Raw genomic sequence first — 18,294 nt, forward strand, 5'->3', positions numbered from 1 at the left:
CAGCCGGGCTTTCTTTCCTGGAGGATGGACTGGTTGGATCTTCTCGCAGTCCAAGGCACTCTCAGAACCTTCCTCCAACACCACAGCTCAAAAGCATCTCTCTTCCTTCGCTCAGTCTTCCCTAAGGTCCAGCTCTCACATCCATAGGTGACTACAGGGAATACCATGGCTTTGACTAGGCAATGGATTCTTCTACGCTGCCATGTTGTTGTTGTTCATTCGTTCAGTCGTCTCTGACTCTTCGTGACCTCATGGACTAGCCCACGCCAGAGCTCCCTGTCGGCCGTCACCACCCCCAGCTCCTTCAAGGTCAGTCCAGTCACTTCAAGGATGCCATCCATCCATCTTGCCCTTGGTCGGCCCCTCTTCCTTTTGCCTTCCACTTTCCCCAGCATAATTGTCTTCTCTAGGCTTTGCTGTCTCCTCATGATGTGGCCAAAGGACTTCCACTTTGTCTCTAGTCTCCTTCCCTCCAATGAGTAGTCGGGCTTTCTTTCCTGGAGGATGGACTGGTTGGGTCTTCTCGCAGTCCAAGGCACTCTCAGAACTTTCCTCCAACACCACAGCTCAAAAGCATCTCTCTTCCTTTGCTCAGCCTTCCCTATGGTCCAGCTAGTTTATCTATATAAATAAAAATGTAATGTTTGTTTGAGGGATTAAGAGAACTCAAAAACCACTGGACGAATTGACACCAAATTTGGACACAAGACACCTCTCAGGCCAATGAGTGACCATCACTCATAAAAACACTGAAAAACACAACAGAAGATACTTTAAGAAGCCAAAAAAACCATTACTATGCATGCGCAAAACCACATATATATATACACACAAACACACACGTACACATATATACACACACAAAACACATATACACAGACTGGGCCACAGCAACATATGAAAAAGGTCATTTAGTTATGAATAAATAACAAAACAAGAAAGCTAACCAAAGGGATGTTATTGATCGGTTTGCTGCCCTTCTTCTTTGAAGCCATGTCTGCACCACGGTCCATCGCTAACCAAAGAGAATGCGTGTTTCCTACTCTCCCTCCATTTGTTCTTCAAACAAAGGAGAAAACACGAGTTTCCTTTTGACTTCTAAGAATGGAAACCTCCTGCATTATTTCTCCCTGGGTTTCTTCCTTTTCCCTCTATCTTTTGATCTTCCTCTATCTCCCTCCAGATGCTTGCCTGGCTTGAGGCACACAATTTTTGTAAGTAAACAGTGTTCTGCCTTTTAACTTGGTGGTTCGCTTGACTTCTTTTTAAATCAGTGTTTTGCTTTAAGGTGAGGAAGAAGACGCTGAATGACAGGAGTCTTCTCTCTTTGAAAAGCAAAGGCTCTCTTAACTGGGTTTCATACTTTTGCTGCTCTTGTTTCACCATAGAGAGAACCATGCTTCCAGTTTTCACTAGTCTAAGAGTCCGATTTCCCATCACAATCTCAAGAGAAGGTGACTCCCAGGCAAATTATATTCCCCTAGATTTGGAAAGGGTCCCCAAAGGCCATCTAGTCCAAACCCCTTCAATCAGGCAGGAGGACACCATCAAAACCCTCCCAACAGATGGTGTAAATAACTCCTTTCCTTAAGCAGCTAGAATGTGGGCCTGGTGAAGCCCTGGCGGCCATCTTAGGATAGGGAAACAAGAAGATGTCATCTTAGTTAAGGATTTTCTAGACTGGGCGTGTCCTAATCCAGGAAGCAGAAATTAAATGGCCAGGATTGGTTAGAAAATAATGGGCGGAGCCTAGTAATGCTACCCCTCTATTCTGCTTTGGTTAGACCACACCTGGAATACTGTGTCCAATTCTGGGCACCACAATTCAAGAGAGATATTGACAAGCTGGAATGTGTCCAGAGGAGGGCAACCAAAATGATCAAGGGTCTGGAGAACAAGCCCTATGAGGAGCGGCTTAGGGAACTGGGCATGTTTAGCCTGAAGAAGAGAAGGCTGAGAGGAGATATGATAGCCATGTATAAATATGTGAGAGGAAGCCACAGGGAGGAGGGAGCAAGCTTGTTTTCTGCTTCCTTGGAGACTAGGACGCGGAACAATGGCTTCAAACTACAAGAGAGGAGATTCCATCTGAACATTAGGAAGAACTTCCTGACTGTGAGAGCCGTTCAGCAGTGGAACTCTCTGCCCCGGAGTGTGGTGGAGGCTCCTTCTTTGGAAGCTTTTAAGCAGAGGCTGGATGGCCATCTGTCAGGGGTGATTTGAATGCAATATTCCTGCTTCTTGGCAGAATGGGGTTGGACTGGATGGCCCATGAGGTCTCTTCCAACTCTTTGATTCTATGATTCTATGATTCTCTATGATTCAAAAAGAAAAAATGTACCTTTTGAGCTGAGGCTTGAGTTGGCAGTTGGAATTTGTCCATTTGGAGTTTGTCAGTGGGTGATAATGGTTGGTGTTAGATAGGAGAGCTGGGTTAATCTTTCGTGGTATTCAAGAGCTAGAGAAATTAGCTAGGAATACAGATAGTGGAACAGGACCTTGCTTGTGGTATGTTCTTTGTCCCTGCGGAAGTCTAGGCCAAAGGCTATTGGCTAGGTTCCAGAAAGGGGGAATTTTGTTTGGAATTATTATCAGCAATTAATTTCCTGAGATAATCTCCTGTTTTGTTAACATCAAGATTTGAACCCAGAACCCATCTAAGAATTGTACATCAATGTAACCAGAACCTTATGTACCAGTAACTTACTGAAACCACTATGCATTTGTACCAGAAGAAGTTTAAGCCTGTTAAATAAACATTTTATTTATTGTTAACACTATAACAGCCTCTGTGTGAATATCATTGTGATTTAAACCCTCTAAATAAAAAAAACACTATTGTAACACACAGGCATGTAGCCGGGTTTGGGGGGTTGAGGGGCTTCAGCCCCCCCCCCCCCAATTCTGATGGTGGTCCGCAAGAAGGCCTTCCTGGTACATTATTTAAACTGTTAAGTTTATTCATATAATGATCTGATCACCATACTCAATATATCCCATATGCATGGGGGTATTGGGGTAATGATACAAAAGGTTTGCTAGGGTAGACCCTCTTTCACTCAGACTCAGCCCACCCCCCCGAAATTCAGCCCCCCCCCCCCCCGAAACCCCCCTGAAAAAAACTCAGCCCCCCCCCCCCCCCACGAATTGAAATCCTGGCTACGGGCCTGGTAACACAAAAGGGTGTTACTAAGTATACTCTTCACATACAACTCAGCCTTAACACCAAACAAAAAGGTGGCAGTGAAAACAATTGAAGAAACAGTTTCAAGATCTCCCTGTTGCCTGTTTTAAAATTTCCCCTGCACCTATATATAATTTGGTTGGCAGCTTGTGGGATTCACTATTTTATTTTTTTTAATATAATTTTTTTTATTAACCACAAAAGAAATGCTATATACATAAGAAGAGGTGGAACAATATAGTGAAAGAAAAGTAGGAAATAAAGATGTATAAGTCTTAACAAAAACTACTTCATTCTTTTCTTTAAGCCAGATTCTTTACAGCGATTCAACTTGTTCTCCTCTTTTTTTTCTAAACACCTAATAATTTTATTACATTTATATTCCCTTCATTACAAAAACAATCTCTATAATTCACATAATTACTTTTTTTCCCCTTGCCCCAGTTGTGCTCCCCCTTGTGCTCCCCATCTCCGGAGTTCTTCTTTTCTTTATACTCCCACCAGAACCTCATTTCTTCTGGTGGGGGTTGGTTCCCATCTTCTTTCCTTAATGTTTCCTCAATAAATATTTTCCATATATTTTCAAAATCATTATCCTTCCTTAGGCCTTTTTTAACCTTTAAATTGCATGTTAATTTGTCATTTATTGCTAATTTCCAAATTTCCTTGTACCATTCTTCTATCTTAATTTCCACCTCTCCTTTCCAATATTTTGCTATTAGTAGCCTTGCAGCCGTTAACAACATTGTTATCAAATTCTTTTCATTTTCCTTCCATTCATCTGTATTGTAAATAGATAACAGTATAGTCGCTGGATTTCTATTAATTTTTTTCTTCATAAGACTTTCTATTTCTACTATAACTTTTCCCCAGAAACTCTGTACATATTTGCATTGCCACCACATGTGGATATACGTACCCCTTTCTTGGCAACCCCGCCAACATTTTTCTGAACAACTCTTATCCATATTATGTATCTTTGTTGGGGTCAGGTACCATTTCCATACCATCTTATAGTAGTTTTCTTTTATCCTAATTGATACATTCTTGAGGTGTCTTGCTCTCCATAATTTTTCCCAATTTCTTTCTCCTATTTTTATTCCCAGATCTTCTTCCCATAGTTCCCTTATTTGTATCCCTTTTCTCTCCCCTTTAATCTCTATTAATATTTTGTATATAATACTTGTTGTCCCTTTTTGATGCTCATTTTCTTCTTTAGCCAATTCTTTTAATATTATCTTTTCAAATTTCGTTGGTTCTCTTTCCCCTAAGTTCTTTCCTTTCCAATTTTTGAACCATTGGTCCAGTTGGACCCAATGGAGCCATGATATATTTAATTCACCTAGGAATTCCTTAATGGTGCTCTTGTCCTTTATTTGTTCCATCCAACTTCCAATTTTGTCTAATTTCTTCCTTTTCAATTCCTTATCCATTACATTTTTCAGATTTTTAGGAAATTTCCCCTCCATTATAACTGGCATTATTTTTGAATTCCCTTTAATTAGGTTTTTCTTATATTTGTTCCATATTGTTAGTATATTTTCCAATGATACATTTCCCATTTGATTAATTTCTTTTTTTGAATATTCCTTAAAAAATATATTTTCTAATCTCATTTCTATATCTTTATTATTTGTTTCCATCCAGTCTATATCAGCTTTGTTTAGCATCCCTCCCACCACATGTCTCAATTGGTTAGCCTCATAATAACTTTTGATTTCGGGTAGTCCTAGTCCTCCTTCTTTCTGTAGTTTGTACCAGTGGCATTTATTTATTCTATTCTTTTTCCCATTGTTGCAAAATTTATTTGTTAATTGCTGCCATTTATCCAATTCAATTTCTGAAATTTTGAGGGGTATCATTCTAAATATGAAGTTTTCTTTGGGTAGGATTTTCATTTTAAATAAGGCTATTCTGCCAAACCAAGATAGGTGTGCATTGTTATATTCCACTAATCTTTTCTCTGTTTCTTTCCTTAATACCGCTAAATTTTTCCTTTCCATCTCACTTAGATTCTTAGTTACTACTACTCCTAAGTATTTTATATCTTCTTTTAGAGTTATTTTTATCTCCCTCTGACTTTTGAAATCTTCCTCTTCTTGTTTTGTATAGTTACAAAGCCCTAAACGGTTCCGGCCCAAAATACCTTTCCGACCGCATCTTGGCCTACGAGCCCACGAGGACCTTGAGATCGTCTGGGGAGGCCCTTCTCTCGATCCCGCCTGCCTCACAGGCACGGCTGGCGGGGACGAGGGAGAGGGCCTTCTCGGTGGTGGCCCCCCGGCTGTGGAACACTCTCCCTGCACACATCAGACAGGCGCCTTCCCTCATGTCCTTTCGAAAAAGCCTTAAGACATGGCTGTTCGAGAGGGCATTTAACTAAGTGCTAAACAATACGGTAATGAGAACTGGAATGGAACAAGGAATATGAGACTTGCTATGATTCCACTAAGAGACGAAGCGGATTTTTAGTGTAGTCTGTAATTGTTGTATAGTTTATATGTTGTTGAAACTGGCTTTTTTGTAATTGTCTTTTATGTGTATTGTACACCGCCATGAGTCGCCCTTATGGGCTGAGAATGGCGGTTAATAAGTGCATCAAATAAATAAATTAATTAATTAAATAAAATCATTTCTGATTTTCTCCAATTTATTTTCTGCCCTGTTATTTCTCCAAATTTCTTTATATATTCTCCTATTATCTTCATTTTATCTGTTATGCCTTTTAAAGTCAAAATTGTGTCGTTGGCAAACAGGCTAATTTTATCTGTTTCTTGTCCTATTCACTATTTTATTTTTAAAATAGTGAATCCCTAGTGAATAGGGATTCACTATTTTAAAAACCCCTGTTTCTTCCCCTGCTAAGTTCCTTATAATTAACAGCAATCGGCTGGTATAGTTTTCCCCAGGTTCCTTATAGATGGCCATCCAGTCTTTACTTAAAAACCTCCAGAGAAGGTGTCGCTACCAGATTCTCAGGTATTGTGTACTTTTCTTCTGAGGAGAAGGTGGAACGGGAAACTGAAGATGTGGGAGTTCAGGATTTGGGGCCAAGTGTTGAGACAGAGGAAGAGGGCTTGAAATCTCGACCTTTTGATCAGCAAGATTTTCTGCAGCTGGCAGTCAAAGGCCGGCCCATATGAATATTGATATGAATATGAATAATTCTTATACTGATCTCTTCTCCAAAATGCTAATATATGTTGATTTGGTTTTATTCCCTTCTTTTGGGCTATATTAATTAATCTTAGAGCAGTAACAAAAATCATTATTAATTCTTTCTTTTGCCTTTTAAATTTTATATCTCCAAAATTTGGTAGAAGTGCTATATTTGGATTTGTTTGTTTGTTTTTTTGTTTTTTGCAAACTGATGAATAATATGTCATTAATTTCAACCAATACTTTTTCTCATTTTTTGTAATCTTGTCTCATTTCAAGGCAGGCAAATGATGGCTACATCTGCAACAGGGTGGCCATCTGTTTGGCGGGCTAGGACTACATATTCCCGCCTGGTAAAAAATGGGGTCAGTCTGGATGGCCTCTGGGGTCCCTTCCAACTCTAGGGTTCCATGGTTCTGACTACTAAGCCTTTGTGATAAATGAAATAAATGTTTCAATACTCATTACAAAATTAGGGTGGTGGGGCAAAATTGTTTCTAAAGTGTTTCCGAAATTGGACGGGATCTGTATCACAACTATAACAAGTATTATTATTATTATTATTATTATTATTATTATTATCATTTACTATACTTGTATACCGCCTTATCAGCGACTATCTCCCCAGAGGGACTCAGGGCAGATTCCAGACATAAAAGGCAAACATTTCACCTATCCTGGACATTCGAGTTAACTACTTTTTAAAAAGTTAACTACTTTTTATTACTTTTCATTAAGTAAGTAATTGTGCCAATGGGGAAACTTCAAGGGCGTCTTTCTTCCTCATTGTTAGAGCTATTAGTAGAAGATTTGCTTCAGTTATAGAACACATTTCCCACTGCTAGCCCATCAAGTTTCAGAACATTTCCCTCATCTACAGATTTTTGGGAAATTTTCAAGTTTTTATAATTTAAAAAAAATACTAAAAGAGCTATCTCCTTGAATTTTCTATATAATGACACAAAATATCAGGAGATCATTCCCTCCAAGTTTCAGAAATATCAATATATCTACCGATTATTGGGAATTTTTAAAACATTTTGACCAAAAATAGCTACAATTTCTATCTCATTTAGTGTCTCTCATTGTTGTGGTTCAGCGTGATTCTGGGCCTGAGATGTTCTCTGATGATGGGATTCAAATTCCTGACTCTTTTTCTGTGCCACAGATTCCTGGGCCTGTTTCTATGTCTTTTTCTGTGGCTCCAACAGACAGTGCAGATAGTGCAGCTGGAGAGTCAACAAAGCGGTTCTCAGAAGAAAGGAATGCCAATGAACTAGATAACAAACAGGTGGAGAGGCCTTTGCCTTCCCATGGTGATAGTGATAGTGCAGAAATCCTTGATAGTGACTTGACCTGGCAAGCATGCCTTGATTTGCGGGTCAGGAGGAGTTCACGCCTAGCCAGCAGAAGAGAAGCCAGCTCGGGAAAGGTCATCGCAATGCTTTCATGTTGGTAAGAGCATAATGTTTTCATGTTAGAAAAAGGTATTTAATCTTCTAGTTAATGAAGGAAAAGTGTCACTTCAATGTGGCTTGTTAGCCTGAAAGCTTCATAGAATAACCTTGGCTTTAAAGCAGCACGCTTTGGGCTTCCTGCATCATGATTCTTGAGGCTTGTGTTTCACTGTTTTTTTATCATGGACTCTGTTTTGACCTTTGCTTAAAGGATTATGTCTTTTGTTTTTACCTGAAGACCTTTGGAACTGTGTACTGCATTTAGCCTATGTCTTTGGAACTTTGCATTGCTTATTTTATATTTTGATTTGGATTTTTCCTCAATAAACTACACATTCTACAGCTCTTGTGTGGTGGTGTTTAGGAGCAAGGCAAAGCTTACTCTGAGTTGCAACACTCATATTAACCAATAGGATTTCAATTTAACGATTTCTTCCAATCCCAGCACAGATTTACTTACTTGTATTGAAGTCTCAGTCAGCCCTCCTCTTTGCAGATTCAGCAATTCATTGGAACTCTGGTTGGATGCTGCAAAGAAGAAGGGACACACCTCTCCCCTCTCCTGATTGGGGCTTCCTGGTGCTGAGCAGAAATCTGGGAAATGTAGTTCAGGGTGGGGACCTTTGAATTCTCTGGCATGGGGCTCATCACCTTCCCAAACTACATTTCTCAGAATGCTGCGCTCTCTCAGTCTCTTTCCCAACTTACTCAGCTTCTCCCACCCTGCTGCTTTCCTCTCCTCATGGCATGAGGCCATTAGAATCATAGAATCATAGAATCATAGAATCAAAGAGTTGGAAGAGACCTCATGGGCCATCCAGTCCAACCCCCTGCCAAGAAGCAGGAATATTGCATTCAAATCACCCCTGACAGATGGCCATCCAGCCTCTGCTTAAAAGCTTCCAAAGAAGGAGCCTCCACCACACTCCGGGGCAGAGAGTTCCACTGCTGAACGGCTCTCACAGTCAGGAAGTTCTTCCTAATGTTCAGATGGAATCGCCTCTCTTGTAGTTTGAAGCCATTGTTCCACGTCCTAGTCTCCAAGGAAGCAGAAAACAAGCTTGCTCCCTCCTCCCTGTGGCTTCCTCTCACATATTTATACATGGCTATCATATCTCCTCTCAGCCTTCTCTTCTTCAGGCTAAACATGCCCAGTTCCCTAAGCCGCTCCTCATAGGGCTTGTTCTCCAGACACTTGATCATTTTAGTCGCCCTCCTCTGGACACATTCCAGCTTGTCAATATCTCTCTTGAATTGTGGTGCCCAGAATTGGACACAGTATTCCAGATGTGGTCTAACCAAAACAGAATAGAGGGGTAGCATTACTTCCTTAGATCTAGACACTATGCTCCTATAGATGCAGGCCAAAATCCCATTGGCTTTTTTTGCTGCCACATCACATTGTTGGCTCATGTTTAACTTGTTGTCCACGAGGACTCCAAGATCTTTTTCACACGTACTGCTCTCGAGCCAGGCGTCCCCCATTCTGTATCTTTGCATTTCATTTTTTCTGCCAAAGTGGAGTATCTTGCATTTGTCACTGTTGAACTTCATTTTGTTAGTTTTGGCCCATCTCTCTAATCTGTCAAGATCGTTTTGAATTCTGCTCCTGTCCTCTGGACTATTGGCTCTCCCTCCCAATTTGGTGTCGTCTGCAAACTTGATGATCCTGCCTTCTAGCCCTTCATCTAAGTCATTAATAAAGATGTTGAACAGGACCGGGCCCAGGACGGAACCCTTTAATTTAAAGAAGAATGACAGCCTTTTTGGCTTTGCCTTAGTTGAGCTGAAAATGAAACTGACTTCAATAGGCTTCCAATCATCACAGAATCAAAATGAAAATGTCTTGGGTGAGTTTTGATTCTTAAGTTTTTCCGCCCAGTGTTTCTAAATCTCTGTTCGTATATTCAAAGCTCACAAATTAGATACGACTTGCTAATTAGAAATGAACTTTTGCACACCCCTACTGACTACTTTTTCCTCCCATGTAGCTGAGCGCAACGTGCCGCGGCCTGTGGTGGGAATGCGTCACCAATGCCTTTGATGGGATCACAACCTGTGATGAATATGACTCCATCTTGGCTGAGCACCCAGGTAGGTTTCCGCAGCCAAAGTGCCAGCACACAGGGCATATTATGATCCAGACAAACAGATCCTTGGGAACCATTTAGGGCTGGGATGTCAAGCTCACGTTCATTAAGGGCCACCTACACCTTAATGTTGACTTCAAAGGGCCACTGAATCTATGGACAGAAAACCCATGGAGACACAGAGAGGGCCAACTATTATTATTTACATAGCAGTTGGTGCTTTTTCATTTTTATTAGAGGTGTGCCAAATGGCAGAAATTGGTTCTATTTTTGAAAGCCCTCTGAGATGCCAATTAATATATATATGATGATGTGAGACAAGGAGGGAAGGAGAAGTTCTTAGTTGTTTTTATTTTTTATTTCATGTATTTATTTTTTAATACACCACTTGTCTCAAATAAACTTATGTGTGGCTCTGAGGTTGAGGAAAGGTTAAAGGGCATTGCAAAGCCTAGTCTCTAAATCCAAATCCAACTCTCTCAACTAGATAGAGCAAACTTCAGTCTTCCAGATGTGATTGTATCTCAACTCCCATTTGTTATAATCATGTTGTGCAATGATGAGGAATATAGGAGAGGTCGTGCTGGGGGAACCACAGATTTCTAGGGAAAACACCTTTTTAAGAATCTCAAGGTCCTCCAATGTGACGCTAGGGGGAAGTCCACCTTAGAGCCATGCTGAAATATCTCAAAAAATTCAGAGAGGTGTTCTCCCAGGTTCAAAATCCCAGGAAATCCCACAATTAGGGTTCCACATCCTCACATTTCCCATTGAGCCCCATTGGAGGGACAAAACGGAGCATCACTTCTGCAAACCAGAGTCTGGCGCAATGAGTTCCATCCCCAGGGCAAAAAGATTCCACCTGAACATTAGGAAAACCTTCCTGAAAGTCAGAGTTGTTTGAGAGAGGAATACATTCACCTTAGAGTGTGGAGCCTCCTTCATTGAGTTGTTTTAAGCAGAGGCTGGATGGTACACAGATGGTACATTACACCCCCAAAAATTTCAAAATGTTACAAAAATACCCCAAATAAATGTTGGAAATGCAACCAGCAGATAGGGACCTTCTTCCACACTTGGTGGACCTGCCCAAAAGCCAAATAATTTTGAAATATGATACAAAATGGTACCAAAAGATACTTAAAATACAAATAAAAAAGGAACCATTGTTCTTCTTGCTAGGAATGCTTGATTTTGAAGGAGAGAAAAATAAGAAAATACTTTATAGCTACCTAACTACCGCAGTTCGAATGGTATTTGCTAAGAATTGGAGACAGAAAGAAATACCCCAGAGAGAAGACTGGCAAAATAAAATCCTGGAGATAATGAATATGGATTAATTAACTTATTGGTTGTCACCAAACGAAGGAATTCCAAAGAAGCACACAAACTGGGACCTGGTAAAAAGCTACTTTAGACAATGGAAAATAGAGATCATTACTTGAAAAGAGTAAACTGCAGTTAAAGAAGAACTAAATAGGGAAGCAACATTTAACAATATCATTGAATCATAGAATTGGAAGAGACCTCGTGGGCCATCCAGTCCAACCCCATTCTGCCAAGAAGCAAAAATATTGCATTCAAAGCACCCCCAACAGATGGCCATCCAGCCTCTGTTGAAAAGCTCCCAAAGAGGGAGCCTCCACCACACTCCCTCCGGGGCAGAGAGTTCCACTGCTGAACGGCTCTCACAGTCAGGAAGTTCTTCCTCATGTTCAGATGGAATCTCCTTTCTTGTAGTTTGAAGCCATGGCTCCATTGCGTCCTAGTCTCCAAGGAAGCAGAAAACAAGCTTGCTCCCTCCTCCTCCCTGTGGCTTCCTCTCACATATTTATACATGGCTATCATATCTCCTCTCAGCCTTCTCCTCTTCAGGCTAAACATGCCTGAAGAAGACATCAAAGATCTTCAAAGACTAGATAGAAGTCAACTTTTTTTTGGGAGAGGAGGATCTCTATTCCGCATGGACTATTTTTTGTATATTTTTATTTTTTTATTTTACTTTATTTTTTCTCTTTCTCCCCTTCTCTCTTTTTCCTCTTAATCTCTTCTTTTTTCCTTGCTTCTTCTCTATATACAAAAATTATGTTCTCACACTTTCACTGTTAAAAACTCTCTTTTTGATTTTTACAAAACTTATCAATAAAAATTACATATATATATAGCTAGCAGAGGCTGGATGGCCATCTGTCAGGGGGGCTTTGGCTGTGTCCTCCTGCCTGGCAGAAAGAAGATGGTTGGATGGGATGGCCTTTGGAGATACCATCCAATTCTATGAGGCTATGGTGCAAAGGCAGCTCCATCCCAGGTATTCTCCAGAGGGGTCCTTTCACTCCCTCTCTCTTCTTCCACAGTGAAACTGGTCCTCACCCGGGCCATGCTGATCATGGCCGATATCTTGGCTGGCTTTGGCTTCACCTTCCTCCTCCTGGGCCTTGACTGTGTGAAATTCCTCGTGGACGAACCGGGCATCAAGGCCCGCATCTGCTTCATTTCTGGATTGGTTCTCTTCACTGGAGGTAATGGGATGTTGGGGAGTGTGCATGCCAGATTATGGGGAGATGTTCGCGTATATGACCCCAAATTGGGAAGGAAAGCTAATGCTCCAGAGGACACGATCAGCATCTAAAATGACCTGCACAGACTGGCCCAAAATTAATAGAGTTGATTACATTATGTAACATGATTTTTGTTTCTAGGTTATAAATGTCATTTCCTAATTTATTCCATCACAAAACAAGAAAAAACTTGATTAAAGTGCAGAAACTTTGTTTCTGTGGGAGGAACTTCCTACAGCGGTGTTTCTCAACCTGGAGGGTCAATAACGGAGTATCACAATTATGTTGGAGAGGATGTGGATCATAGGGAGAGTTGAACCATATGCGGCTATGCTATCTAATAGGGCTGGGCGGTTTCGTTTCGTTAATTCGTAATTCGTTAATAATTCGTTAATTTTTTCAATTACAAAACGATAGCGAACCATTCTGGAGCAATTATTAAAAAAAACGAATTTTCAAAAACGTTTTGTAAATGCTTCGTATTTCGTTATTGCATTCGTTTAGTTATTGTTTTGAGGTCGTTTCGTTATTATTTCCGCATGTCTGGGCCAGTTTTATGGTTTAATTAGTGAAAAAAAAATTATAATATCACACCAACAGTCAAGAACAGAGGGAGAGGGAAGCTTCAGAAGGTTTTGGAGGTTTTTTAGCGTATTTCGCAGTCGCGTCCGCCATTAACGAATCGATTCGTTATTGTTTCGGAAATCGAATCGTTAATTTTTTACCATTTACGAAATTTCATAAATATCGAATTTTTTAAAAGGAAAATTTTGTAATTATTTTAAATATCGAAACAAAAAAAAACCCAAATACAAATCGATTTTAGAAACAATTTTTTCCGTTGTTACCCAGGCCTACTATCTAAAGATAACAAAGGTTTTGGGAAAGGGGTCTTAACTCGGATAAGTTGGATAGAAGAAGGAAAAGTCCCTTCTATGGCTGCTTATCTCCTTCTTTGAAGACAAAGACTACTGAACAAAGACTGTATATCATTTCTGGTGTAGAAATAGTTGAGGCATAGAAAAAGTTAGTGAATTTACAGAGTTGGTTAAGCAGAATATGAGCTATATGAAGAATTAACATACAAAGTGAGATTAGAGAGAGGAGACATAGAAGAGAATTTGTGGGAGGTGATATGGAAGCCGTTTATCAGCTCTAAGGGCCAGAGCAATAGCAGATCGAGTGAGATTTGGGAATAATGACGAGGGGAAGATATTACTATTATGAATAACATTAGACAATTAAGTAGAGGTCAATTCATTACTAAGAGGGTTGACATAGGGATGGAGTTTGCAAACGTCTACGACTTAGGGAGGGAGGGAAAATGAGACAAAAGGAAAGCTATACATTATATTGCTTTCTTGTAATACTGTGATATGTAATAGAAGTTGTATTAGAATAGAATAATAATTAATTTGAACCCCACCCCCCCTTCCTCTGTTTCTTGCAGGGGTTCCTGGGCTCATTGGCTCTGTCTGGTATGCCATTGGGGTCTATGTGGAGCGCTCCACCCTGGTTTTGCACAACGTCTTTGTGGGCATCCAGTACAAGTTTGGCTGGTCCTGTTGGCTGGGCCTCAGCGGGTCCCTTGGGTGCTTCTTGTCGGGGGCTTTCCTGACCTGCTGCATGTACCTCTTCAGAGGTAAGAGCTGAAGGTAGTTTCCTTTGTCCTTTGTCGCACCTCAGAGTAGATTCACCTTGCTGAAATCACCAAACTGCACATGGACTGAAGTCTTTGTAGTTTATTGAAAAGTAAAAGATAAAAAGTTCTTAAAAGCAAGTAATGTTCCAATAAAGACGACACCAAATTGGGAGGGATAGCCAATACTCCAGAGGACAGGAGCAGGATTCAAAACGATCTTGACAGATTAGAGAGATGATGGGCCAAAACTCACAAAATGAAGTTCAACAGGGACAAATGCATGATACTCCACTTTGGCAGGAAAAACGAAATGCAAAGATACAGAATGGGGGACGAGGCCTGGCTCAAGAGCAGGACGTGTGAAAGAGATCTTGGAGTCCTTGTGGACAATAAGTTAAACATGAGCCAACAATGTGATGCGGCGGCAAAAAAAGCCAACGGGATTTTGGCCTGCATCAATAGGAGCATACTGTCTAGGTCCAGGGAAGTAATGCTACCCCTCTATTCTGCTTTGGTTAGACCACTTTACCTGGAATATTGTGTCCAATTCTGGGCACCACAATTTAAGAGAGATATTGACAAGCTGGAATGTGTCCAGAGGAGAGTGACTAAAATGATAAAAGGTCTGGAGAACAAGCCCTATGAGGATCGGCTTAAGGAGCTGGGCATGTTTAGCCTGAAGAAGAGAAGGCTGAGAGGAGATATGATAGCCATGTATAAATATGTGAGAGGAAGCCACAGGGAGGAGGAGGGAGCAAGCTTGTTTTCTGCTTCCCTGGAGACTAGGACGCAATGGAACAATGGCTTCAAACTACAAGAGAGGAGATTCCATCTGAACATGAGGAAGAACTTCCTGACTGTGAGAGCCGTTCAGCAGTGGAACTCTCTGCCCCGGAGTGTGGTGGAGGCTCCTTCTTTGGAAGCTTTTAAACAGAGGCTGGATGACCATTTGTCAGGGGTGATTTGAATGCAATATTCCTGCTTCTTGGCAGAATGGGGTTGGACTGGATGGCCCAGGAGGTCTCTTCCAACTCTTTGATTCTATGATTCTATGATTCTATGAAAGATCAATAAAACATAGCACTGTAAAGCAGGATTCCAAGAGGCACCAACAAAACAAAATCTCACGAGAACATGACAAAGTCCCAAGACCATGGACACAAGAACTACAAGATAATCCAGGCAAACGAGCACAAGCTGCTTGGTTGAGCGAAAAGTTGCTCTGACAAAGGATTGTTTTCAAACACACTGCTTAATACCCTTTGCAATACATGAAAGCATTTCTTTGGCCTCTGACCTCCTTCTTGTTGGCTATTCTCACACTCCTTCGAACTCTGAATTCCAAACGGTCAGCCCGATCTAAGATTCCTGTTTCCTCAAGGTCAGGCTGCTCGTTAGTGTCAGCCTGGTTGCCTTCTTGCTTACTATCAGGCTGAGAACTGTCCTCCTTTTCTGAGTCAATTTGCACCTGGCTAATTTCAGTATCAAAAACATCATTCCCTGCTGTGGGAAACTGAACTTCCACACCCTGTTCCTCATTGTCTACAACAGGAACATTTTGAATCTGATTGTGAACCTGAGTACCATCATCCTCGTCAAAGTCACTCTGAGACCCCATCTGAGTCTCAACACTATTAGTCTGTGGTTCCAGCTGAGTCACAACATCCTTTCCCTTTGTGCCAAGTTGTTGTTCAGACACTTCCAACTTTTCGTGACCTACTTTGTGACAAGTAGGAAGACACAATCCAAACCCTCCTGACAGATGGCCATGCAGCCTCTGCTTGAAAACCTCCACCAGACTCTCGGGCAGCAGCATATTCTTATCTTGAACTGTTCTTCCTAATGTCCAGGTGGAATCTCTTTTCCTGGAGTTTTGATTGGTTGTTCCATCTTGCTCTAGAATTTAGAGCACCAGAAAAGCTGTCTCTTCAGTGTGTCATCCTTTCAAATATTGAACCATGGCTCCTGTGCCCCCTTCTCTCAACCTCTTCTCTAAGCTGTACATCCTCCAGTCCTTATTGCGCTCCTTATAGAAATCTATGATTTCCCATTTTGGCCTCCTGCTGAAGTCGGATTTAGATCTATGGACCGCGGATATGGAGGGTCCTACCTGGCGAGCATTATGCTAACTGCTAAACATTTCAAATTAGAAAATACACTCACCAGGATGAAAACAGGCAACAGAGACTTTAAGGATGGGCTGGCTAGAAAGGATGCAAGTATGCCTAGCACCAAAAATATAAGCATAAAACATGAATACAGAGAGTATGGATTTTTAAGTTCAGTTTCTATTCAAGCTCCACCTGATTTCCTCCTGGATTGGCCAGCAAAGTGGCCAACCTGGGTGCTCACCAGGAAGTCCATGTCCATATTTAGAGGGCTTAGGGGCTTCTGGCTAGCATACTAGTCCAGCTTTGGGTGATAAAGGTGTGGTTATGAATGTCAAGTGAAGTTCAACAGTGACAAATGCAAGATACTCCACTTTGGCAGAAAAAACAAAATGCAAAGATATAGAATGGGGGACGCCCGGCTCGAGAGCAGTACATGTGAAAAAGATCTTGTGGACAACAAGTTAAACATGAGCCAACAATGTGATGTGGCAGAAAAAAAAACCAATGGGATTTTGGCCTGCATCAATAGGAGCATAGTGTCTAGGTCCAGGGAGGTAATGCTACCCCTCTATTCCGCTTCGGTTAGACCACACCTGGAATATTGTGTCCAATTCTGGGTACCACAATTGAAGAGAGATATTGACAAGCTGGAATGTGTCCAGAGGAGGGCAACTAAAATGATCAAGGGTCTGGAGAACAAGCCCTATGAGGAGCGGCTTAAGGAGCTGGGCATGTTTAGCCTGAAGAAGAGAAGGATGAGAGGAGACATGATAGCCATGTATAAACATGTGAGAGGAAGCCACAGGGAGGAGGTTCCATCTGAACATTAGGAAGAACTTCCTGACTGTGAGAGCCATTCGGCAGTGGAACTCTCTGCCCCGGAGTGTGGTGGAGGCTCCTTCCTTGGAAGCTTTTAAGCAGAGGCTGGATGGCCATCTGTCAGGGGTGATTTGAATGCAATATTCCTGCTTCTTGGCAGGGGGTTGGACTGGATGGCCCATGAGGTCTCTTCCAACTCTTTGATTCTATGATTCTATGAGGGAGCAAGCTTGTTTTCTGCTTCCCCGGAGACTAGGACGCGGAACAATGGCTTCAAACTACAAGAAAGGAGATTCCACCTGAACATGAGGAAGAACTTCCTGATTGTGAGAGCTGTTCAGCAGTGGAACTCTCTGCCCCGGAGTGTGGTGGAGGCTCCTTCTTTGGAAGCTTTAAACAGAGGCTGGATGGCCATCTGTCAGGGGTGATTTGAATGCAATATCCCTGCTTCTTGGCAGAATGGGGTTGGTCTGGATGGCCCATGAGGTCTCTTCCAACTCTTTGATTCTATGATTCTATAACACTGGCCCTGTTCTTGTCCCTTCCCTAGATGTGGGCTCCAGCAGGTACCTCTCCTCCAACACCTTCCGGAAGGCCTACTCCGCTCCCACGATGCCTGGCCTCTACCAACCCTCCTCTCAGACGGCTACGGCCAAAATGTATGCCATGGACACTCGGGTATGAGCCATCCTTGGCTTTCTATGCCACAGTTAATAGAGGTGGCATCTCATCACAAAAGGATCTGGCTGGTTTCAAGAAGGACATTCCAACCATTGCTTCGGTTGCAAAGTTTCTGCAGTATCTGATGGGAGAGAAGTGGATTTAATTTTGGAGGCGACCCCTAAAAATGTAGTTGATCCCAAGTGACCAGTGGATGGTCTGTTTCTCTCGAGGAGGGAGGCAGTCTCAAGTTGTGTTCATTGTTTTTAGAAAATACACGCTACTTTTCTGATGGAATAATTGAGATGTAATGTGTACAGATTGCCAATTAAGAAGTAATCCTGTGGATGCAGGGAATTCCAGAACACACAACAGCATCCCCTTGCGCAGAGGAACAAAAATTTGGAATTGACAGCAGGCGCAAAACAATATTTGCCTTGATCTGGAACAGATGCTGTTTTTGAGCGGTATCTCTGCATGGCGTGTATATTTGTAAATAAACAGATGTTCAGAATGACTGGAGATTTCCCCTGGGTTTTCTTTCAAAGGAAGTCAGTTTCCTAAAGCTGGAATCCGATGGAGACAGAAACAGAGGTGATCATGTACGCAGATTG

At 41.6% G+C, this 18,294-nt stretch overlaps 1 protein-coding gene across 1 annotated transcript in view; it reads left to right on the forward strand.

Moving 5' to 3' along the window:
- CLDN16 (claudin 16) overlaps window positions 1–17,879 on the forward strand; it is a 32,588-nt gene extending 14,709 nt beyond the window's left edge. Inside the window, exons 2-5 of the mRNA XM_060766755.2 lie at window positions 9,792–9,894; window positions 12,245–12,409; window positions 13,899–14,090; window positions 17,571–17,879. Of these exons, the coding sequence (XP_060622738.2) occupies window positions 9,792–9,894; window positions 12,245–12,409; window positions 13,899–14,090; window positions 17,571–17,704 (594 nt within the window). The 3' untranslated portion in view covers window positions 17,705–17,879. The remainder of the gene's footprint in view (window positions 1–9,791; window positions 9,895–12,244; window positions 12,410–13,898; window positions 14,091–17,570) is intronic.
- Window positions 17,880–18,294: the final 415 nt, after the last annotated feature.

The sequence above is a fragment of the Anolis sagrei genome, chromosome 3, assembly GCF_037176765.1.
Source record: "Anolis sagrei isolate rAnoSag1 chromosome 3, rAnoSag1.mat, whole genome shotgun sequence".
Taxonomy (NCBI): domain Eukaryota; kingdom Metazoa; phylum Chordata; class Lepidosauria; order Squamata; family Dactyloidae; genus Anolis; species Anolis sagrei.